At 39.6% G+C, this 25,697-nt stretch overlaps 1 protein-coding gene across 1 annotated transcript; it reads left to right on the top strand.

Moving 5' to 3' along the window:
* The first annotated feature begins 224 nt into the window (after positions 1–224).
* LOC101421125 (elongation factor 1-alpha 1) lies at positions 225–1,958 on the top strand. The gene has a single exon (XM_058307413.2). It carries the CDS (start codon positions 291–293, stop codon positions 1,677–1,679), a length of 1,389 nt encoding a protein of 462 aa, XP_058163396.1. The 5' UTR covers positions 225–290; the 3' UTR covers positions 1,680–1,958.
* Positions 1,959–25,697: the final 23,739 nt, after the last annotated feature.

Raw genomic sequence — 25,697 nt, 5'->3', positions numbered from 1 at the left:
GAAGTTATAATTAGCATTATAACCATTGGATATATGTCTCAGAGACTTAAATCTTATGGCTGTTCATATGCTAGTTATCTCCTGAGTCTCAGCAGAGTTGCAGCTGGTACCTACTTTCCAGTTCATCTAACTTACCCAGAACAGCTCTCATGGGTATGATGATGGACATGCCCAGCCCCCAAACCAGAGAGTGTCTACGACTGTAATCAAGACAGTTCCACTTTTTTCGCAACGGGTTTGCCGCCAGAACACAGGTATCGTGAAAACCAACGCTATATCTTAAGGCTAAAATGGGAAAGGAAAAGACTCACATCAACATTGTCGTCATTGGGCACGTAGATTCGGGCAAGTCCACTACTACTGGCCACCTGATCTACAAATGTGGAGGAATCGACAAAAGAACGATCGAAAAATTTGAGAAGGAGGCTGCTGAGATGGGAAAGGGATCCTTTAAGTATGCTTGGGTTTTGGATAAACTGAAAGCTGAACGTGAGCGTGGTATCACCATTGATATCTCCCTGTGGAAATTTGAGACCAGCAAATACTATGTGACCATCATTGATGCCCCAGGACACAGAGACTTCATTAAAAACATGATTACAGGCACATCGCAGGCTGACTGTGCTGTCCTGATTGTTGCTGCTGGTGTTGGTGAGTTTGAAGCTGGCATCTCCAAGAATGGGCAGACCCGTGAGCATGCCCTTCTGGCCTACACACTGGGTGTGAAACAACTAATTGTTGGCGTTAACAAAATGGATTCTACTGAGCCACCCTACAGCCAGAAGAGATATGAGGAAATCGTTAAGGAAGTCAGCACATACATTAAGAAAATTGGCTACAACCCTGACACAGTAGCATTTGTGCCAATTTCTGGTTGGAATGGTGACAACATGCTGGAGCCAAGTGCTAATATGCCTTGGTTCAAGGGATGGAAAGTCACCCGTAAGGATGGCAATGCCAGTGGAACTACGCTGCTTGAAGCTCTGGATTGCATCCTGCCACCTACTCGTCCAACTGACAAACCCTTGCGTCTGCCTCTTCAGGATGTCTACAAAATTGGTGGTATTGGTACTGTACCTGTGGGCCGAGTGGAGACTGGTGTTCTCAAACCGGGCATGGTGGTCACCTTCGCTCCAGTTAATGTTACAACTGAAGTAAAATCTGTTGAAATGCATCATGAAGCTTTGAGTGAAGCTCTTCCTGGGGACAACGTGGGCTTCAATGTCAAGAACGTTTCTGTAAAAGATGTTCGACGTGGCAACGTGGCTGGTGACAGCAAAAATGACCCACCAATGGAAGCAGCTGGCTTCACTGCTCAGGTGATTATCCTGAATCATCCAGGCCAAATCAGTGCTGGCTATGCACCTGTGCTGGATTGTCACACAGCGCACATTGCTTGCAAGTTTGCTGAGCTGAAGGAGAAGATTGATCGCCGTTCTGGTAAGAAGCTGGAAGATGGCCCGAAATTCCTGAAGTCTGGTGATGCTGCCATCGTTGACATGGTTCCTGGAAAACCCATGTGTGTTGAGAGCTTCTCCGACTATCCTCCTCTGGGTCGTTTTGCTGTTCGTGATATGAGACAGACGGTTGCTGTGGGTGTCATCAAGGCAGTAGACAAGAAGGCTGCTGGAGCTGGCAAGGTCACCAAGTCTGCCCAGAAAGCTCAGAAGGCTAAATGAATGTTATCCCCAACACCTGCCACCCCAGTCTTAATCAGTGGTGGAAGAACGGTCTCAGAACTGTTTGTCTTAATTGGCCATTTAAGTTTAATAGTAAAAGACTGGTTAATGATAACAATGCACCGTAAAACCTTCAGAAGGAAAGGAATGTTTTGTGGACCATTTGTTTTTGTGTGGCAGTTTTAAGTTATTAGTTTTTAAAATCAGTACTTTTTAAATGGAAACAACTTGACCAAAAATCTGTCACAGAATTTTGAGACCCATTAAAACAAAGTTTAATGAGAAAAAAAAAAAAAAAAAAAAAAAGACAGTTCCATTCATCTGCCCCATGAGGTCTGGGTACCTTCTCAATTACCATACCCAAATCCTCAAGATTGAGGAAAGAACAAACATAATGGGGAAACGAAACTATGGACTTACATAGATTTATTATTATTCTAATAATGAAAGAGCTTGTAACACTGATTTAGAGACAGTGGTCATCAGGGGTTCTGAGGGAGGAAGGGGGAAAATAGATGTAACATGGGCATTTTCTAGACATTGAAATTGTTCTACATGATATTGCAATGCTGGATACAGGTCATTAAACATTTTGTCAAAACCTGTGAACTTGTTGGTGCAAAGTGTAAACCATAATGTAAATTATAGACCATGCTTAGTAACAATGCTTCAATATGTGTACATCAATTGTAACAAATGTACCACACTACTGAAATATTTTGTTAATGGAGGGGAGTGGGGGGTAATATAGGAATCCCCTATATTTTCAATGTAACATTTATGTAATCTAAAGTTTCTTTAAAAATAAAGAAAAAAATGAGATGGCAAAAACAAAACAAAACAAAAACAACCAGAAAATAATAAGTATTGGAAAAGATGTGGAGAAACAGAAACCCTTGTACATTGTTTGTAGGAATGTAAAATGTGGAAATCAGTTTGGCTGTTCCTCAATAAGTTAAACGTATATTACCATATGACCCAGTAATCCTACTTTTAGGTATATATCCAAAAGAATTGTAACCAGGGACTTGGACAGCCATTTGCACACCAATGTTCTTATCATTATTCACAATAGCTAAAAATTGGGAGCAACCCAAGTATCCACCAACAGTTGCAAATAAAATATATCTATATATAGTGTGGAATACTATTCAGTTGAAAAAAGTAAAGTTCTGATACATGCTGCAATGTGGATGAACCTTGAAGACATCATGTTGGGTGAAATAAGTCACATATAAAAGGACAAATCTTATATGACTCCTCTTATATGAAATACCTAGAATTCTAGACTATGCATATTCATAAACAGAAGAGTAGCTCATAAGTTACCAGGGGCCAGGAATGTATGAAATACCTAGAATTCTAGACTATGCATATTCATAAACAGAAGAGTAGATCATAAGTTACCAGGGGCCAGGAATGTATGAAATACCTAGAATTCTAGACTATGCATATTCATAAACAGAAGAGTAGATCATAAGTTACCAGGGGCCAGGAATGGGAAGATATTACCCAAAAGGTATAGAGTTTCTATTTGGTATAATGAAAAAGATATGGTGATAGATGGTGTTAATGATCCCACAATATTGTGCCCTGTACACATTAAAGTCATTTAAATGGAAATTGTGTTTTGTATATAATGTGGCCACAAAAAGAAATTTAAAAAAAGAGTAGGAAGGTTTAAGGACAGGGAGATTCTGAAGGTCCTAAAACCCTGGAGTACTGGTTTCCCATGGCCTGCTTGGGCCTGATAATCTACCCATTATTAGTTAATAGAAATAAGTTCTTTATAGAGCTGTAAATTTGGTGCATTTGGCCAATTGGTTTTAATGTGCTCTGATTGTGAACTTTTTTCTCCTTTTGGCCCTGGTGGAGGACTCCTTTGGTTCCCTGGCTAATTAAAAGATTTGGTAAAATTGGAGACCTGGTCATGCAAAAATATGAAGAATCCTAAAGTATTAAAAATTGGCTAACTAAAAATTGACTTTGATATGGGCTATGATGTGAACCAATGTATATGAGGTGCAGAGGTGCCCAAAGATGTATTTACAAAATCCAATGGATGTGTCATGATGATGGGAACGAGTGTTGTTGGGGGGGGGAGAGGGGGGGTGGGGGGATGGGGTTGAATGGGACCTCACATATATATTTTTAATGTAATATTATTACAAAGTCAATAAAAAATAAAAAAATTAAAAAAAAAAAAGAGGAAGAATGAAGGCAAAAAAAAAATTGACTTTGAAAGGGATTCAAAAGAGAAAGGAACAACCCCAAAATTTTAATTTCCATGTGATTTGCTGAAATTTTTGTTATAATCAAGAATATATTTTAAAAGATTAGTTGTAATGTTTGACATGTTTTCAAATATTTATGGATTTTTAAATTTTCTCTCTTATGAACTGCCTATTTATACACTTTGTCCCTTTTTCTATTGATTTGCTTATCTTTTTTTAAAAAAAGGGTTTTATGTATTGCAGCTAAGAATCCTCTACCTGTTGTATATGTTGCAAATATTTTCTCCTAATCTATTTCTTAGTATTTAAGACTTTAGTTCATCTGAAATTTATTTTGATGTCTGGATATAAGACTGGAATCTAATGGAATTTTTCTATCTAGAAATCAGATAATTTTCACAACACCATTTGTTGAATAATGTCTGTCCCCATTAATCTGTGCTTCTTCCTTCATAAGTTTCATATGTGGTAGAAGCCATTTTAGGACAATCTATTTGTTTTAGTTCCTTTGTAAGTTTTTTTTCACACAGATTTCATTTTTGTGTTATTATGTGATTTGGTTCATACTTTTCAAAATTTCTAAGATGTTCCCATATTTTTATTATTATTATGGCTGGCATTTAGAATCATTTTGGCAAGTTAAGATACAAATTTTGGCACTTAGGAAGTTTGTTCAAGTGGATTGTGGGTAATTGATATGGATTTATATACTGTATTAATCCATGGAGTAAATGTAGAATATGGCACACTCTCCAGAAGCAACCCCTTCATTGTATACCAGGTAATATAAATCTAGCCAATATTATCTAGCAATCATTTGTCATCTTTTGTTTGTCAAACGAGTAATTAACAACCATGTAACAAAGCTCTAGGCTCTTGGGTCTCACACTTGTGTTCTCTGCAGATTGTTTTCCAGAACCTTCTTTTCTGCATCATCCTGTTCTACTCCATGTACTGTGTGCCCCTGAGCATGTTTTGCGTGATGCTCAAATAAGTAGCACATTGTCTTCAAATGGAAATATTGAATATGAATGGAGTTTATATTTAATATTTGACATGTCTTATAGAAGAGAAGATGAGGATTTTTAAAAGATGGTATTTTTTATGTTTATTTTTAAGTGAAAATAAGCAAATGTCCCATCTTTGAAAATGATAAAAGAAACAATTACAAACAGAAATGGATGGTCATGGAAAGAAAATGAAGCTATTATTCCCTGGGTTGGTGTTGAATCAGAGGAGGTTTGTACTAGAAGGGACCTTAAAGATCATCTAAATCTAATTTCATTACCTTCTGATATATGTATACTAGAAATAACTTTGGGCTGAAAAGCAGGAGCCCTATGATCTGGCCCAGGTTCTCGCTAATTTCCAGGGCCATCTTGGCCAAGCTATTGAGGTTTCCTTATCTCAGTGCCTTCGTTTGTAAAATAAGAATGATAAACCCAAAGGGGGTTATCCTGAGGACAGAGCAAGATAACACATGCTTTTTTTAATGGTGTCTATTCTTTGTAAGTGTGAAGCATTGTTGTTTCTTTCAGGTAATTATTTTCTTGCTATAGTTGAATTTTGTCTCTACAAAATTAAGTTGCCAATAAATTGATTGCCTTAAAATATATTATGTTTATGTTGTTGTTTCTGTTTTTTTGTTTGTTTTTTTTAGAAATAAAGGGCTTTAATGCCAGGATGACAAGGAAAGAGACAAGGCAAGGCTCAAATCTGCCTCCCCAATTTAAGGCTTAATGGAGATTTTATAATCATAGTAGATGGGTGTTGCTGTGGGGAAGTTTGATTTGGCATGGTTTGATTGGCTAGGTAGAGATTTGTTCATATGTGGTTAAGTCAGGCTCCAGACAGCATTTTCCTTGTCAAAGGACTGGATTCCAGCGTTGGATTTGCTTCTGACACCTTTGGTTCATGCAACTTTGTTTCTCAAAAGGAATGATTTTTTTTTTTGTTCCTGGTTTCTCAGAGGTATCTCAGGTGCTTCTGTATAAGTTCAGGTTATAACATTCCCAGTCATGCTCAGCAACCTGTAAAACAAGCTGTGCTTTGTTCATTTTCTGCTGCTCTTGGAAGAATGTGGACAATGGTGGAGATTCCGCTGTGTCTCGGGAGCAGGAGATCAGGCCAACCGTGCACACAGGTGTATCCAGATTTGAGTTTTCAGGGGCTTCCTGATTCTGCCTGCGTGGCACAAGCCCACCCCTTTGTACTGAGCAAAACCCCCATCTGGCCAGCACTCTCAACCCAAGAGCTCACCCTATGCTACAATATAACCCCTATTTTGTATACTTACAAACAAGTTTCTAGATGTGGAATTTTTATGCAATTTAATTTTATTGTTCATGCAAGGAGTTTGTACCTTTCAACTTCAATAGGCAAATTAATAACTCCTCCCCCCCAAAAAAAAGAAACACACACAAAACTATACCAACTTTTGTGATGGGAATAATATTCTCCTGTGTGCTTTCAGGCATACCCACTTGGGAAGTGTCTGGTGCTCACACAATCTCAGCTGCCTGGGTCTGGGAGAGATCTGGCTGTGACTGGAGCACAGAAGAGTGGAGAATCTTCAAGGCTCTCTAAGCAGAGGATTTGGGTGTTATTGTTAATGTGAATCAGAGGCAAAGAATTTGAGGTAACAGGGTCTTAAATCTCTAGGGAGGGCAGTTGATTGACCAACCACACAGAACTGCAACACAATTCAGTGGAAAGTCCAAGTGTATATAACTTTATCTATAGACTCAAACTTTAGGACAAACAAGGATCTAAGAAATTAATTTCTTCCATTTACAGATAAGAAACTGAAGCCCAGAGAGGTTAAGTAACTTGCTCAAGTACACAAGTAATGATACCACCAGAATTAGAAGCTGGTTCTTCTTGCTTCTAAACCTATGATCTCTTTACTGTATTAAGTTCTCCTTCTACAAGTGATGGAACAAGCTCCCAAGATTATAACTGAGATCTCAAATACATTTAAGTCCATGTGGGGGGCAAAGTAGAGTTATTTGGACAAAGAGGACAATGTGGCCAAGAGGCTCTTTAGGTGCCATCTGAGTCAGTTGGTTTTCACAGTTATCGCAGCCTGAGCGGCATGAATCACTCTTTGTATATGCAGAGGTTTGAGTTCTGAAGTATCATTCGTAACATCTGCAGGGTGCATGAGTTGGATGTCCTGGCTCTGTTTCACTTCAAAACAAATCCCCCATGGCTCAACACAAACTATAAAGATATTTGTTTTAATTTTTAATCTTTGTTGAATTTGTAAATTAAATTATCCAAAAAGCAAAATATATTTTATCTAACAAAAGTTGTATTTTATCTAACCAAAAGTTAGAAATAGCAGGCCTTCTCAGCCATCTGCATCTTATAGTAATAAAAATTAATCAGGAAAAGTGCCATAAAAATGTTTAAAATGTCTATTCCTAGGAGATGAAACAGAATGGAATAAATGGAGGGGAAGAGTATAATTCTTAAAAGAATTTTATTTGGTGATGTTATGGATGGATTTTTTGTACATTTAAATATTTTTCAAGGAAAAGGAAGAAAAATAATTTAATGTGATGATATATAGATATGAAATGGAAATGTAGATTACAAAACTTTGCATAACGTAATCTCAGTTTTGTAGAAAAGAATAAACATGATATCAATGGTAAGAGGTCTGGAGAATCATCCTCCCAGCTTGGGTACCAGAGGACTTTCATTTTCTACTTTGTACATTTCTGTTTTTTTTTAGTTTGTTTATTTGCAAAATTAGTATGTAACTTGTTGCAAAGGAAAAACAATTCAAATAATATACTAGGTCTCTATTAAATAATCTCTACCTCTTATATAATCTTTATTAAATAATTACTAACTGATAATTACTATGTTCAGAAATCTTACATGTGTTATTAATAACATCTGTTTGTATTAAATAGATGTCTAATATACTTGTTTACGGAGTATTCATAATGAGTTTGCCCCAGCTTTAGAAAAATATAATGTTCGCGGTATCTTTCATTATAAAATAATACATACCAACTAATGAATTCTTCATAAATATGAACAAGTAGAAAGGAGAAAAGAATTTAAAAATCAATCATGATCTTACTTTCTAAATGTAATTATTCTTAGCATTCTGTTAAATTCCTCCCTACTCTTTTTTTAATGCATGGTGGATTCTTTAAACATTGTAATTATTTAGAAAATCATTGGACAATCTTTTTTGGGGGAGCAAATATGCAAATATACAAAAATTGCCTGAAACCAAAGAAACCAGACTTCAAATACAATTTATATAGGAAATTTGGTTAGATAAAATTATTAAAAATTTTTTTAAAAGTTTACAATAATTTACCCAAATTAGTCATCTTGCTTGGTGCCATTATTTTTTTTTTAAAGATTCTTAGATTACATAAATGTTACACAAAAAATATAGGGGATTCCCATATGCCCCATTCCCTACCCCTTCAATATTTTCCACATTAGCAGCATCTTTCATTAGTGTGGTACATTTGTTACAAAGGATGAACACATTTTGGAGTATTGCCAGAAGCATGGATTATAGTTTACATTGTAGTTTACACTCTCTCCTGCACAATTTTGTGAATTATGACAAGATGTACAATGGCCTGTATCTGTCTTTGCAATGTCATTCAGAATGATTTCCAAGACACCAGAATGCTCCCATATTACACCTATTTTCCCTCTCCCTCCCCCCAGAACCTCCAGTGGTCACTGCCTCCACATCAGTGACAAAAGTCCTTCCATTGTTAGAATTACAGTAAGTGTATAGTAGAATACCAGTAAGTCTACTCTAGTCCATCATTCATTTCCCAATCTTGAGGATTCTGGGGTGCCATTATTGATTCAATTCTGGGTAGTATTTTAGTTTGCTAAGCTGATCAAAGCATATACCATGAAATGCACTGACTTTAATAGTGAGAATTTATTAGCTCACAGGCTTACAGTTCTGAGGCTGAGAAAAATATCCAAGTCAAGGCATCATCAGGTGACACTTTCTTCCTGAAGACTGGCTGCCAGTCACATGCAAGGCACATGGTGACACCTGCTGGTCTCTCCCTTCTCATCTGGATTTCATTGCTTTTAGCTGTTTGCTTCCATGGCTTTTTCTCCCTCTTTCTCTGTATTCATACCATGTAGAAAGGACTCCGGTAAGAGCATTAAGACTAACCTAATCAAAGGCCTTACTATAGGTTTTCACCCACAGGAATGGAATAGCTTTAAGAACATGATTTCCTGGGGACCATACAGTGTCAAACCACCACAGATAGAGAAATAATGTTAGAACAAAACACTTTTATCCAAATGAGGAAAAAGAGCTCATAACGTTCTATCGTAAGTTTCTCTTAATTCACTTCCCTGCTGGAGCCTTGCTTTATACCAAAACTATTCACAAATGATAAGGAAACAGTCACTGAAGAAAGTTCAGTGCATGCTGTGTATATGTTTTGGGGAGTGGAGAAATTTAAAACCGAACTATCATTTTTAATTCTTGCCTGTGCTTTCACATAGCAGAGATTAGTGAAGATTGCCCAGGATATCTACAGACGTTTACATTATGAACTGTGAAATACTAACATTTGCCCAAAGATATCCATAAACCCCTAGCCTATTAGATCTTTAATTTGGGGCATGAGGAGATAAGTGTCATCATGCTTCAAAGTTGTTGCTTTTGGAATCTAGAGGTTTTTAAACTTGGAGATAAAAATGTAAAGGTTATATCAGAGGTTTGGGCATTTGTTTCAGTAAATTTGTCACTCAGGATATCAGTCCTAGCCAGGACACTGAAAAGTATAAATGCAGTTAAAACATTTTGATTACTAATATCGCCCCATTGCATTGCACAGTATAAGTGATATTGTTTTCACTTTGAATTAAGATCCTCCAAAAAATTCTGTGATGTAGGTAAGACAGCACTTCATTCCCCAATTTACAGAGAAAGAAACAGTGATCCATAGGTTAAAAGCCTGGCCAAATCTTAGAGCTCTTAAGCTGTAAGGACAGGCTAAAATGCTGGTATCCTGACTTCAAATTTTCTACTTCTTCCTTTAAATCATGCTTTCTTTTATCTCATAACAAAGCATAAACATTCTCTGTCAATATGTGCAAATATAGATTTACAAAACTAAAATCACTATCTCTCAGCGGCTGCAAGTCAACCAAGAAAATCTCAAAATGATGACAAAAGAGGAATCTCTGACTCCCTAAAATAATATAGAAGTTCTGTGAGCCACTAGTGGAGCGAGAACTGGAATTTTGACCAGGAGAGGTAGTGTAAATGTGATGCAGCAGTGCAGTTTCTTCCACAGCTTCAATTTTAGGGGGCAGCACAACTGAGGTGTACTGGTCAAAAGAATTACCATGCTATAGAGAGGGAGCGAGGATGAATTCCCCATTCAACTTTTGAATCCTATTGAGTTTAATTAAATTGAATTGAAGAGGAATAATGTGAAGCCCTTTAAAAGGATGACACCTCAGCTCTCTTCTTGCTGAGTGTTGTGCTACTCACTAGGCCATGACTGGCATGCCAGTTATTAAATGACTTCTGCACAATAGGACGTTAGGTGATTTTTTACTTTTTCCTTTGAGAAACACGGGGTTTGCCTGCCTAGATTTGTTGATTCCTGAATTACATGGCCATCCCAATCCTTTCCCCCATTTTACAAGGAAAGGAAAGTAATTTTTGAGTAATGGCAATATTCCAAAGGGACCTTGGTGGTAGATCGCACATATTTGTCACTTTAAACTTTGATGGATCTCTCCTTTGAAACCACTAAGTCTGAAGAGCCATATCAAAGACTAGAAGTAAAAGAACCCTTCATATGTTCAGAGTTCTCAGATTTGTGGTCTTGACCTCTAAATAACTAGCTCTTTATACATGTTGAGGGAAACCACTTTCAGAGAAACCACTTTGAGTTGGATTTAGAAGAGAACCTCAATCCACATGTGTCATTTATGAGTCTTTCTTTCATCCCTGGTTTCTACTTATGTTTCCCAAATGACTATCAGAACATACCATTTTATTACAAAGCCTCAAAGGAACTCATTTCCAAGTTAGGCAATGATGGGTACTAATGAAACATCATAGTTCAATAAATTCTTACTTTTTTTTTTCTCTTTACAAAAACTCAGTAGAACTTTTCATTAGTTTTTAATATATTTGAAAATGAGATTTGAAATCCAATTATAGATCAACATGTATTGGTGGCACTGCAATTTTCTTTATTGTATTTTACCTTCTAAAAAACTAAGTATAAAGAATATAGAACAGAAGTAATTTATTGTTAGTTGTTTTTAAATAAATTTAAGATTATTAAGAGATGGAATGTGTTTCAAAGTCTTACCCAAATTTGAGGAGGATTGGTATGAGAGAGGACATTTTAAAAATCCTTAACAAAATTTCTTGGCAGAGTACGTTTTAACGATCTTGTTCTTAATTGTATTTATTTATTTATTCCTCCCCTTTGCAACCTGTTCTCTCTTTTCTTTTTTTTTTTTTTTTTTTTTTGCTGTCTCTTCTCTGTGTCCATTCCCTGCGCATTTCTCCTGTATCTGTTTGTCTCCCTTTTGTTGGGTCATCTTGCTGCATCAGCTCTCCATGGTGCACAGACTGTCAGCTCTCCGTGGCACACCGGCCAGCTTTTGCCTTCACAAGGAGGCCCTGGGATGTGAACCCAGAGCCTCCCATATGATAGATGGGAGCCCAACTGATTGAGCCACAACAGCTTTCCTCTTAATTGTATTTTAAAATTGCTAGCTGTTCTTGTTCCCAAATAATTGTATTTTGCCTTTTCTTTAGTAGTTCTTTTAGTTTTAACGAAGGTCACCTACTTTGTGGGTTGCTTTTCAATCTTGTTGTGGAAAAATGGGTTTGAGATTATGCTATTTCAGTATCCTTCACGATGCCATTACTGCAACTGGTAAGCAAATTCACAACAGAAGAAACAAAGAGAATGTATTAAAGCTGATGTGCCTAAATCACTTCCTAAGACCTTTGCTATATGCATCTTCTCCTATGATGGCCAAACAATAAAAAGCTGATGAACAAAGTTCTCTGAACCTCCCCTCACTCTACCTCCCTCACCAAGTTCTTCCTCTGTGAGAGGTTTTGGGAGCTACATCTTCTGATTCAGAGCTGTAGATTTTTCCAGTATTCCTTTCACATTCAGCCTATCATCAAATTTTATGGGATTTGCCTCTAAAAATAATTTTTTTCCTTCCAAAATCCCGGGAACTGGAATCTGAGGAAAACTTCCATACTTGCAGACCTGCAAACTTTCCATCCATAATTATTTTAACAAAAATATAGGTTTTTAGACTAATTATTTTTTTTTCTATTTGTGATCTTAAGAATCAGGAAAATATGAATTCAAATTCCAGTCCTATCTTTTACTAGGTGTACAGTTTTTGGCAAGTCACAATATCTCACATATCCTTTTTCTTATCTGCAAAATGGGAAAGTTTCAATGAAATAATGAGAAATTGTCTAGCACAATGTCTGGCATATAATAACTGCTCAGTAAATAATAGTTCCATCCATTCATTTGTCCATCCATTCAATATTTATTCTTCCATGTAACTTTTTCTTGTTACTATCGCCATTATTTTTTTTCATACTCCTCAAAGTATGGGAAGTAATCAAAAGATTCTAACTCAAAATTTCTTATTATATATGGCCAACTTAAATCTCTCTTGTTTTTCAGTGTTCTGGTCTTTTGAGTGTATACTCAGTTTCCAACTTAAGAACCTACAATTTCTGAATGCATTGCTACTTCCCAGCTTCATTGCTATTAGAGAATGCCAGTATATTGATCTGCTGGCATCAGTTTCCTCAGACACAAAATCCCTCAGCAACTGGGAGAGTCACTGAAATCCATATCCCAATATACTGTTTTACTTGGGGGTTTAAGTTTCCAGCAATACAGCCATAAAAGATTGCAGAAGAACTTGGATTCATTAAAATAGTTCATTCCTCAGAAATGACATGGGAAATAGATTTTGGATCCAGAGAAGTTATAATTTAATTGTCCAACGCATGGCACATAGAAAATGCTTAACGAATGATTGCCAAATTGGACTGAGTTCAAAGTGAGGAGGTTCAGAATTCCAGAAGAAGGTGGGCACCAAGGATTCAGGATACTTTTAGAACCATTACAAATTTCTTGAAATCAACTTTGTGCACTGACCTGATAAGTTAACAATTCATAGTATCTTTTCTAGAGAGGAGATCCAAATATCTGACTTATCAAATGCTATTTTAGACCACAGTTTCAGTACAACTTTGGGCCTACCCGATTTCATGAATGGGGATAAAATTTCTCTTTGTTGAGTGTTTGTGACGTGACCAAACAAAAGTGTTTCTTCACGAGTGAAAAATTAATGCATATTTTGAAAGTGAACACCTTTTTTTATTTCTTTTTTGTCTTTATTTTTTTAATATTACATTAAAAAAATATGAGGTCCCCATACACCCCCCACCCCCTCACCCCCCTCCTCCCCCCATCTATTGCAGTTATGTCAGAAATACCCCTGATGCCACTTTGGTGAGTTGTTTTAGGTATATCAGGATTTTTCCAATTTAGATTCTCTAATGTGTGAAAATAAAGTTAGGTTGATGAAATGGATTTTATGGTCTTAGACATAGATTTTATTACATTACCATCTTTCTAAATTAGTTATATCTAAGAAAATATTTTTATAAGTTTTACTGAGGATAAATCCAAGTGGTTGTTGTCTCTACTTTTACTCTCAGGCCAAACCAAATATGTTCCACATGAGAGAAGCAGTCACCCTAACACATATTTGGGACCAAAAACATATCAGTAAAATAAATCTACTATACTCTTTTTTACTTTTGAAAAATTTTGAATTTATAAAAGAATGACATAGATTTTACTTTACTTACTAAGCAATACTGGAAAGACTGGAAGAGAGCAAAAGCCAATAAAAGCTTTGCATCATGGCAAAGTTTTCATTAAGCTATAGATTTCCTTAGCTTGTCCGTAAGTCTGTCCCACAGCAGTTTGTTTTTTTTTTTCTCCTTTTATTTCTCCTTGTTTTTCATTGATGGCAAAGAATCAAGATTGAGCTAGTCTGAACAGGTAAACTTGATTAAGTCTATCTTCCTCAAAGCAAAATTATAGTGTCAAATCTTGCACTTTTACTAGAAACCAAATACAGAGTTTTGATCATATACACAAAGGAACATCAAATTGTTTCACTGCACAAGAGCGTAATCTGGGTGGACACAGAAATGGCGTAAAATACAGGTACACTCAAGACCTGATGCTGAACGATACAGTTTTCCTACTTTCCTTCCCTGATATCTCATCTTTTCTCAGAGCTTCATGCCTGACTTAGATCTTCACATCCCTTCGTGGGACCATGCTTCACTTTTGTTTATGTCTCAAGACACGAGTCCCTCCAATTTCCTATTAGACATAATTTGTCTAGATAAATCCTTTTCCAAATTTAAGGATCCTCTAAAAAGTTGAATTTTTAAGTAGAGCAGACAAGTCGAAACCTGGTTTAGAAAACTGTAGGGTACTCTATATAAAAACAAAATTACGACCAAGGATGTAGGAACGACAATAACAACTAGGAAAGCATGAAAGGAGCTTAGGGGTGAGGAACAAGGGGTATAGAAAACCCTAAGATAAATTATGCTCTGCTTTATTTTTCCCGTGGATGCAAAGGGCCAGAAGTATAGCTTAGGGCAGAACTTTAATGTGTATAATGCATGAGAATCACCTGAAGATGTTACTAAAATGTAGATTCCGATTTAGTCATTCTGGGGTAGAAACTAAGATTCTGATTTCTAACCAATTCCCAGATGATGTTAGCACTGTTGGTCCATGGACCACACTTTAAGTAGCAAGGGCATAGAGCATATTCTGAGCCTTTTTTATTCTCTTATGTAACTCCTAACTTCAAACACAGTCATTAAATTTTATGACTTTACAGGCTTTTCAAGTTCTTACAATTGAGAAATTCTTCAAGATGTCTAACTGTAATCTCTCCTGTGGTTTTCTAATACTATCATCTTTCAGAAGGAACCATCAAATTTAGCTCATTCTTTATTTTAAACAATCTAAACTAAATATTCGGTTTCCATAGAAATCTATTTTATGAACTAGAAAAGTCAGCAGACATATAATAGCAAAAATATACCAAGTGAAGTTGTTACAATACCACTTTTATTTATTTGCTTCCTTAATCATATATGTACAAATAATTAAAAATTTAGAGCAGAAAAAGCAATATCACAATATTAATGCTTATTTATGCTAATAAACTGCCACATAAAGCAAAGTTGGATGCTTTTAAACAGATTTCAGTATTTGTCAAATATGCAAACTATTCTAAGTCTGTTGCATCTGGTTTTCAAATATAAAGGTCATATAATATTTTAAGAAATTTTACTATTCTCAATTTGGCAATAATCTTGCCTAAAATCTTCGATCTATTTCTGGCAACTACAAACAAATCTAATCATACTCTGGTATTGCCACTCAATTTTATTGACCTACACAATATTAATAGAACTTACTGTTTATTTATTTCTTAATATGGACCAGGCATATTGCATTTATCTCACTAACCTTTGCTATAACCTTGTAAGACAGGTAATTTTTTTTCCAAATTTGCAGATGTGGAAACCGAAGCTTAAAGAATTTAATAATTTATTAGCGCTCCCACAGCCACTAAGGTGAGTGCCCTACTTAGCCTTTTCTACATAGATTTCCACCCCTGAGTTACTTCTACACAGAAATTCTGCACCTATGTGGAGCTACTGCTGCACAGATGTGATGGTTGCTCCATCTATAGTGGACCAGATCTCTAAGTTAGAGAACAAACAGAGTAAGGAACAGAGGTACAGATTTTTGAAGAAGGCCACCACTTCAGCAAGGGAAAAAGTAAAGAAAAGCTGAAAAGAAGACAGAATGAGTACTTAGAATCTCAAGCTCTGATAGGAATTTCCTATTGCTTCCTAGTTCTATGACAAAGTTTTAAAATCACACAGAAGTAGATGGATGTGACATGACATAAAAAGAACCTATAGGTACATGGTCTAATTATTTGTGTCTGAACTCAGTTGGAAAATAGCAAAATGCTGTGTAGCCCTTTGAAAGGAAAATTATACAATGGCTTAATTTTTATTTTCAAGTATATAAAAAATTAAGAACTAAAATGTTCATAATAAAATATTCAGTTCCTACTACAGTAACTAGCACATAAAAGAACCTTAATAAATATGTGTTGTGTAACTGTGGGATAACTTCAGTTAGATGAAGTTAAGTAGGATAGATTTTCCTGCTATATGGTAAGTACATTTTGGTTGCTGCAAAGAACATGCTGCAGGGAAGGATTGTGGGAAGATGACAGAGCAGGAAGCTCCAGGAGTCAGTCACTCAACCAGAATTATTTTGAAATTCCAGAATCTAGAAGAACAATATGTAGCATCAGGGAAGAGAAGGAGGAAAATTCTGGTAAATTGTAGTAAATACCAGTGAATTGCCCTTTCTGGGCACTGGCTACGATCACCCTTCCTGCAGACTCCTGGCAGGCAGAGTAATGTACTCAACTCTGGACCCTGTGCAGCATGCTGATGCCAGGGAAGGATATAAAGGCCTAGATGCCCAAGACCTGGGGGTGTATGGTCCAATAGTAGATCATTGCTCTTGACTATCTACTTAAGATCACTGGGGTGCCCAGTTCTGAGGATGTCCATTTTTCCAACTCATCCTGAGAAAAAGCATCAGTGGAGACTTAAAAACCCTTCCTCAAAATGATGAAAAACAGTTAAGGGCTTCATTTGTTGGGCAAGTACAGAATCAGGAACACACAGCATCAAAGGGCCAGAGAAGAAGCCCCTGGCATCCTTGCTGGCTCCTCCCTCAGTCCCACCCAGGGCAGTATGAAGTCAGCTGGCACTCCCTTACGGTTTCCCAGCCTCCTTCTAGCTGAGAAAGACTGACTTGGGAAACTTGCCACCCCTCCTAGAACATGACCTCCAGGCAAAAATGGATAAAGACAGCTAACAGCAGTGTAAGAAACAATTGAGTTGGGCAACCTGGGGTAAATATTTATTTGCTTTAAGTCCTACTGCAGTTCACTTGGGAGAGGGAGGTGTGTTTCCTGGGCAGTAGAGGTGGCATAAAATTCTTGTAAACAGTGGAGCTCCTAAAGCTACCAGCAAGCACAAGACTAAGAAAAGACAACAGGCCTGGAAAAGACAGGGAGGACCCTGTACTTCACATTTGCCTTGGGCTAACTTTCTCTGTAGGAGGGCTAAACAGCACCAGCCAATACAAAACCAATTTGCAAAGACTCTGAAAGGTGATTTTGCAATTGTTTGTTTTGTTAGTTCCTGGCACTCAAGAAAATCTGTCATAGTACTATCTGTATGCAAACTTAAGAAACAAACAGATCAGAAAATAAATCTCAGTAATAACATTTAAAAATATTAAAACATACTATGCACAACAGAAGTTTATAAGACAAACAATGAAACAGGAAATGACATCTCACCCAAAGGAAGAAAATAAAAATGCAGAAGACATCAACAGGCAGACCAGACTGTGGAAATAAATACTGGACAAAGGCTTAAAAAATGATCTTCAATATGTTCAAGGAGATGAGTGAAAACACAGAGAAAGAAACCAAGGATATCAGGAAAATAATAAATGAACAATGGGAAGTTGACGTGGCTCAACTGATAGAGCATCCGTCTACCATATGGAGGGTCCAGGGTTCACTCCCCAGGGCCTCCTGACCCATGTGGTAAGCTGGCCCACGTGCAGTGCTGCAATGCGCAATGCCACACAGCGGTGCCTCCATGTAGGGGTGCCCTATGCTCAAGGAGTGTGCTTTCACCACAAGTGAAAAAAGCACTGCCCACACAGGAGTTGCACCACACACATGGAGAGCTGACAAAGCAAGATGATGCAACAAAAAAGAGACACAGTTTCCCAGTGCCACCAGATAATGCAAAGCGGATGCAGAAGAACACACAGGGAACGGACACAGAGAGCAGACAATGGGGGGAAGGGGAGAGTAATAAATATTAAATATATATATATATATATAAATGAAAAATAAATAAACAATACAAGACTCTAAATAAAGAGATAAAAAATGTTTAAAGTAACCAAACAAAGCTACTGGATTTGAAGATGACTTCAAATGACTGAAATGAAAAATTCCCCAGAGAGTTTCAACAGTAGACTGGAGCTGACAGAAGAAAGAATCCGTGAACTCAAAAGATAAGAAAATTGAAATGAGTCAACAACAAAGATAATTATAAAAAGTTAACTAGCATAAAAGACCTGTGGGCACCATCAAGAACACCAATATTCTCATTATGGGGGACCCAGAGGGAGAAGAAGAGAAAAGAGCAGAAGGAAAATTCAAAGAAATAATGACAGAAAACTTCCCCAAACTTGGCAGAAGAAATGAATATGCTCATTTAAGAAGCCCATCAAACACCAAACAGGATAAACATGAAGTGAAATACATGCAGGTACATGGTTGTCAAACTGTCAAATGCAAAGGATAAAGAGAGAGTTCTGAAAGCGTCAAGAGAAAAGCAAAATTGTCCCTCAAATATGAAAGTGAGGATAAAATATTCACGAACAAAGAGAAACTAAGAGAGTTTGTAAAAAAAAGAATCCACCTTTGCAGTAAATATTAAAGGAAAGCTTAGAGCCTGAAAGAAAAAGACAGGAGAGAGAGGCTTGAAGGAGAGTGTAGAAGAAAGAATAGCAGAAAGGATAACCAAAAGAGTAAAAAGAAAGACAGATGAAAATATGATAAGATGTATGAAAACCAAAGAAGAAAATGGTGAAAGTAAATAATGCATTTACAGTAATACCATTAAATGTGAATGGAATAAACTCTCCAATCAAAAATTTAGATGGAAAGAATGGATAAAGAAAAACATAAGCCATCCATATACTGCTTACAAGAGACTAACTTTAGACTCAGGGATACAAACTTGATGAAAGTGAAAGGCTGGAAAAAAATACTCTGTGCAAATAGTAAGCAAAAAAGAGAAGGGGTAGCTAACTAATATTGAACAAAACAGACTTTAAATGCAAAAAAAGTTATAAGAAATACAAAAGACTATTATATATTAATAAAAGGGACAATCCACCAGGAAGATATAACAGTCATAAATATCTATGTACCTAACCAGGGGGTACCAAGTACATGAGCCAAACTCTGGCAAAACTGAAGAGAGAAATAGACATCTCTACAATAATCATTGGAGATTTCAAACCACACTCACATCGTTAGATAGATTATCTAGACAGAAGATCAATAAGGAAACAGATAACTTATGACAAATGAGTTAGACCTAACAGGCATATACAGAACATTGCATCCAAACTCAGAGGTTCATAAATTCTTCTCAAGGGCCCATCTCCAGGAAAGACCACATATTAGGGCACAATGTAGCTCTCAATAAATATAAAAAGATTGAAATTATACAAAGCACCATCTCAGATCATAATGGAATGAAGCTAGAAACCAATAATAGTTAGGAAAAAAGTAAATTTGCAAATATGTGGAGGTTAAACAACAAACTCTTAAATAATCATTGGGTCAAAGAAGAAATTGCAAGTGAAATCAGTAAATTTATTGACACAAATAAAAACAAGAACACAACTTAAAAATTATGGGATACAGTGAAGACAGTCTTGAGAGGGAAATTTATAGCCTAAAAGCCTGTATTAAAAAATAAGAGAGGGATAAAAAAGAAAAGAAAGAAAAAAGAAAAATTTTTAAAAATTAAAAAAGAAGAAAGAGATAAACTCAAAGATTTAACTGAAGAACTTCAGAAACTAGAAAAAGAATAGCAAACCAATCCCAAAACAAGAAGGAAGAAATAATAAAGTTTAGAGCAGATGTAAATGAAATTGAGTACAAAGACAATAGAGAAAATCAACAAAACCAAAAGCTCATTCTTTCAGAAGATCAATAAAATTGACAAATCCCTAGCTAGACTAACAACAAAAAATATATATATATAGAGAGAGAAGATGCAAATAAATATAACCAGAAATGAAAGAGGACCCTACAGAGACAAAAAAAGATCATACGAGGATAGTATGAGAAACTGTATGCCAGCAATTAGGCAACCTCAATGAAATGGACAGATTCCTAGAAATGCACAAATAACATACATTGACTCTACAAGAAACACAAGAACTAAACAAACAAATCACATTTAAAGAAATTGACTCCATCAACAAAAATCTCCCAACAAAGAAAAGTTCAGAACCAGATGGCTTGACAGGTTAGTTCTACCAAGCATTTTGAAAAAAAAATTAATACCCATCCTGTTTAAACTCTTCCAAAAAATTGAAGAGGAATGAAAATTATCCAACATTTTTTATGAACCCAACAGCACCCTAATACCAAAGTCAGATAAAGATGCTACAAGAAAAGAAAATTACAGACCAATCTCTCTAATAACATAGATGCAAAAATTCTCAAAAAAATACTTGCAAATGAAATCCAACGACATATCAAAATACTTGCACATCATGAACAAGTGGGATTTATTTCCAGTATGCAAGACTGGTTCAAAACAGAAAATCAATCAATGTAATACACCACATTAACAAATTGAAGGGGGAAAAATGCATGATCTTCTCAATTGACACGGAAGGGGCATTTGACAAAATCCGGCATCCTTTCCTGATAAAAACACTACAAACAGTAGGAATACAAGGAAAATTCCTCAACCATAAAAGGCATATGTGAAAAACCCACAGTCAACTTTGTATTCAGTGGGGAAAGTTTGAAAGCTTTCTTTCTAAGATTAAGATCAGGACAAGGATGTCCACTGTCACCATTTTATTCAACATTGTACTAGGAGTTCTAGCTAGAGCAGTTAGACAAGAAAAAAATTAAAGATGTCAAAATAGAAAAAGAAGAATTAAAACTCACTATTTGCAGATGACATGATCCTATATTTAGAAAGTTCTGAAATGTCTATGATAAAGATACTTGAACTAATAAATGAGTTCAGCAAAGTGGCAAGGTATAAGATCAACATACAAAAGTCAGTAATATTTTGTACATTAATATAGTATTGAATAATCTTAGGAGGAAATTGGGAGAAAATCCATTTTCAATAGCAATAAAAAGACTCAAATACCTAGGAATCAATTCAACCAAAGAAGGACAGGACCTTTATGCAGAAAACTACAAAACAATGCTAAAACAAATCAGTGAAGATGTAAATAAATGGAAGGACATTCCATGTTCATGGATAGGAAGACTAAGTATCATGAATATGTTTATCCCACCCAAACTGATTTATAGATTCAATGCAGTACCAATCAAAATTCCAACAGCCTGCTTTACAGAACTAGAAAAGGCAATTACCAAATTCATTTGGAAGGGAAAGTGCACCTGAATAGCCAAAAGCACTTTTTTTTTTTTACAGATTTTTTATTTCCTTCCCTCCACTCCCTCCCCCCACAGGTTGTCTGCTTTCTGTTTCCATTCACTGTGTGTTCTTCATTGTCTGCTTGTATTTTCATAAGGCAGCTCTGGGAACTGATCCTGAGACCTTCCAGAAAGGGAGAGAGCAACATTCTCTTGAGCCACCTCAGCTCACTGATCCACTGTCTCTTATTGTCTCTCCTCTATGTCTCTTTTTATTGTGTCATCTTGCTGCACCAGCTCTCCACATGGGCCAGCACTCCTGTGTGGAACAGTACTCTCTGTGGGCCAGCACTCTGCATGGGCCAGCTTGCCTTCACCAGGAGGCCCTGGTATTGAACCGTGGGCCTCTTATATGGTAGATGGGTGCGGCAGCTTGCTCGGTCGGTAGAGATGGGGTCTGGCTGCAGACGAGGGGTCGGTCCAGCTTTGGACGAGGGGTCGGTCTGGCAGCAGACAAGGGGTCGGTCTCACAGGAGTTGCGCGGTTCGGCTGACGGGGTCGCCCGGCGAAGCCGGCGACAAAGGGGTCGCCCAGAGAAGCCGGCGACGAAGGGGTCGCCCAGAGAAGCAGGCGATGAACTGGGGACAAGGGAGGCCAGGCCCTTGTCGGGGGCTCTCAGGACTGGAGGGCGCACAGCAGAAGAACTACCGCAGAGACAAGGTAAACACGCAAGTCCACTTTATTGAGGGAGAGGCAACAGTTTTATAGGGGCTGGGGAAGGCTGATTGGTCGAAGCCACGCCCTGTTCTGATTGGTTACCGGCGAAAGGTCAGTGGGCGGTACTGGACGGGGGAGGGGTGGTGGTTAGGGATTGGCTGTCACTGTTGCTGGGGGAAGGGGCAGGGTTTAGGGATTGGTGGCTGCTGTTGCTGGGGTGGAGGTCAGACTTGAGTTTCCCACCCATGCCTGGCTGTTGCTGCTGTCGGGGGAGGGGAAAAGGGCAGACTGGATTTTTCCGCCCACGCCTGGCTGTTGCTGCTGTCGGGGGAGGGGAAAAGGGCAGACTGGAATTTTCCGCCCTGCGCCTGCGCAGGGAGAAAGAAGAAGAAGGGTGCCGCCCCACAGGCATCGTGTGGCGCCATCCGGGAGGAGGGGCGGCCGCGGAAGCATGGCTGCCGAGAAGGGGAGACCCAAGGGCACTCTGCGCCCATGCCGAGCTCCCTTCAGGGGTGGCGGTGAGTCCGACCAACCACCCTATTATGGGGGCAGCGGCTTGGCCTGCCGTGACTGCTCCCCCGCCAGGCCAGCAAACCACACTTCAGCCCGAGGGGTGACCACATTTCCCCCTTCTTTTCAAATAAGGGCCAGGATGGCAGCAGCAACAAGTAGCCGAGGCCCAAGAGGCAGTAAGCAATGAGGGAAGCGGGGCTGAAGAGGGAGGTGAGTATGACAGGGATATAAATGTACAATTTGGGGGGCGGTATCTTGCCATTGCAAGCAAGGGTGGCCAATGTCCAATTCTTGTTGATCTCGGCGGCTATAAGATCCATCTGCTGTTAAAAGTCCCGAATGACAGCACGTTACAGGTAGTTGATCTCTTCTTGGCGGCGAAGAGCGGCAGAGGCAGACTGTGTGATGGTCTGGAGGATCACAGCTGTGAGGACAAGTCGCGTCAGGGCACTAGCGGCGGTGGTGGCGGCAGCGTCGGGAGTGGTGGAGACATAGGCGAGGACAACAGGAAGGCCAAAGTCTCCACGGGCGCGAGAGAGGCCGATGTTAACGGGGCGGGCCAACATGAGGCGGCCTAATCTGCAATGCAATGGGGGTTCAAGCCAAAAAAGGAGGGGGGCGGGGGACGAGAAAGGACGCTTTGGATGGCTGAGAAGAGGAGTGAGGTCGAGACAGGAGGAAGCTCTGCAGAAGTATGGGGAGGCAAAAGCAGAAACGTTATTAGATGCTAGAAAGCAGGCCGCGGGCCGGGGAAAGCGGGTTGCGGGCCGTTTAGCAGGGCTGGAGCTGCTTGAGAGCGATGGCGGCATGGGGGGCCGTGGTTACAGAAGACTTGGGGCTGTTTCAAAGAGATCTTACACCGGTGAGTGTCTAGGAGACCAGCAAGGGCCCGAACTTGCGGGGCTTGCTTAGCAGATAGGATGTTACCCATTGCTAATGGCCTTTTGGAGCCGATAAGAAAAGGGGCCCTTACCTTGAGAGTGCGGCGATGGGAGCCGAGGTGCGTGGTGAGACGAGGGGTCGGAGCCGGTGGGGCTCCGACGGTGGTCGCGAGCCAAAGGAAGGCCCCGACGAGGGGAGGGCGGAACGACGAGCAGTGGAGCAAGGCAAAGGGGAGCAAGCGCGGAGGGGAGGAGGCAGAGGTGAAGGCAGGGGTGGAGGTGCTCAGGCACGCGCTCCTGAGAGTTTTATTGGTGCCTCTTAATCATAGCGGGTCGGTATAAGCCCCCGACATGGAAGGAGAAAGCCATCCAGCGATTCTCCCAGACCGCCATGGATCATATGAGGTCACCAAGGTTCAGGAGCAGCAATGCAGAGCGAAAAGGTAGGGGTGAGAAGAGAGGAGGGCGTAGGGCTGTGGGAGGGTTACTTCAGACGTGCAAGCGCGCGCTCCCGAGAAATCCAAGGCTCCTCTTAATCATAGCGGGTCGGTATAAGCCCCCGACATGGAAGGAGAAAGCCATCCAGCGATTCTCCCAGACCGGGAGATCATATGAGGTAGCCAAGGCTCAGGTAGCAGCAATGTTGCACGAGAGAAGCCCCACGGTGAGAAGAAAGGAGGGGGGGGAGCCGCCAGGTTATGGAGTGAGGCTGTGGTGGGGTTGCCTTGCCCCATGTTGGGCGCCAGCTGCGGCGGCTTGCTCGGTCGGTAGAGGTGGGGTCTGGCTGCGGACGAGGGGTCGGTCCAGCTTTGGACGAGGGGTCGGTCCCGCTTGGGATGAGGGGTCGGTCCCACTTGGGACAAGGGGTCGGTCCGGCAGCAGACAAGGGGTCGGTCTCACAGGGGTTGCACGGTTCGACTGACGGGGTTGCCCGGCGAAGCCAGTGACGAAGGGGTCCCCTGGAGAAGCAGGCAACGAACTGGGGACAAGGGAGGCCAGGCCCTTGTCGGGGGCTCTCAGGACTGGAGGGCGCACGGCAGAACTACCGCGGAGACAAGGTAAACACACAAGTCCACTTTATTGAGGGAGAGGCAGCAGTTTTATAGGGGCTGGGGAAGGCTGATTGGTCAAAGCCACGCCCTGTTCTGATTGGTTACCGGCAAAAGGTCAGTGGGCGGTACTGGACGGGGGAGGGGTGGTGGTTAGGGATTGGCTGTCACTGTTGCTGGGGGAAGGGGCAGGGTTTAGGGATTGGTGGCTGCTGTTGCTGGGGTGGAGGGAAGACTTGAGTTTCCCGCCCACGCCTGGCTGTTGCTGCTGTCGGGGGAGGGGAAAAAGGCAGACTGGAATTTTCCGCCCTGCGCCTGCACAGGGAGAAAGAAGAAGAAGGGTGCCACCCCACAGGCATCGTGTGGCGCCATCCGGGAGGAGGGGCGGCCGCGGAAGCATGGCTGCCGAGAAGGGGAGACCCGAGGGCACTCTGCGCCCATGCCGAGCTCCCTTCAGGGGTGGCGGTGAGTCCGACCAGCCACCCTATTATGGGGGCAGTGGCTTGGCCTGCCGCGGCTGCTCCCCCGCCAGGCCAGCAAACCACACTTCAGCCCGAGGGGTGACCGCATTGGCCAGCAAACCACACTTCAGCCCGAGGGGTGACCGCAGATGGGAGCCCAATTGCTTGAGCCACATACACTTCCCAAAAAAGAAGAACAACATGGAAGGAATTTCACTGCCTGACCTTGAAACATATTACAAAGCTACAGTGGTCAAAACAGTATGGTACTGGCATAAAGATAACCATATCAATCAGTGGAATAGAATTGAAAGTCCAGAAATAACTTTCACTTCTATGGTCAACTGGTTTTTGAAAAACTTACCAAGTCCATATTAACAGGACAAAACAGTATCTTCAAAAAATGGTGCTGGGAGAGCTGGATATCTATAACCAAAAGAATGAAAGAGGACACTCATCTCACTCCCTACACAAGAATCAACTCAAAATGGGTCAAAGACCTAAAAAGAAAACCATAACCATAAAACTACTTGAAGAAAATGTAGGAAAATTTTTAAAAACCTTTTTGTAGGTGGTGGTTTCATGGACCTTACACCCAAAAACAAAAGCAAGTGAATAAAAGAAAAAAATAGATAAATGGGACCTCTTCAAAATTAAACACTTTTGCACCTCCCAGGACTTTGTCAAAAGAGCAAGTATCATACGCTCTATATGCCTTACTTTTCTTGTCTGAAAGGATGTGTCTCCTAGATTG

The sequence above is a fragment of the Dasypus novemcinctus genome, chromosome 11 (assembly GCF_030445035.2).
Source record: "Dasypus novemcinctus isolate mDasNov1 chromosome 11, mDasNov1.1.hap2, whole genome shotgun sequence".
NCBI classification, from domain to species: domain Eukaryota; kingdom Metazoa; phylum Chordata; class Mammalia; order Cingulata; family Dasypodidae; genus Dasypus; species Dasypus novemcinctus.
Note: the sequence above shows the minus strand (reverse complement) of the source record. Positions and strands in the feature narration are given on the sequence as shown.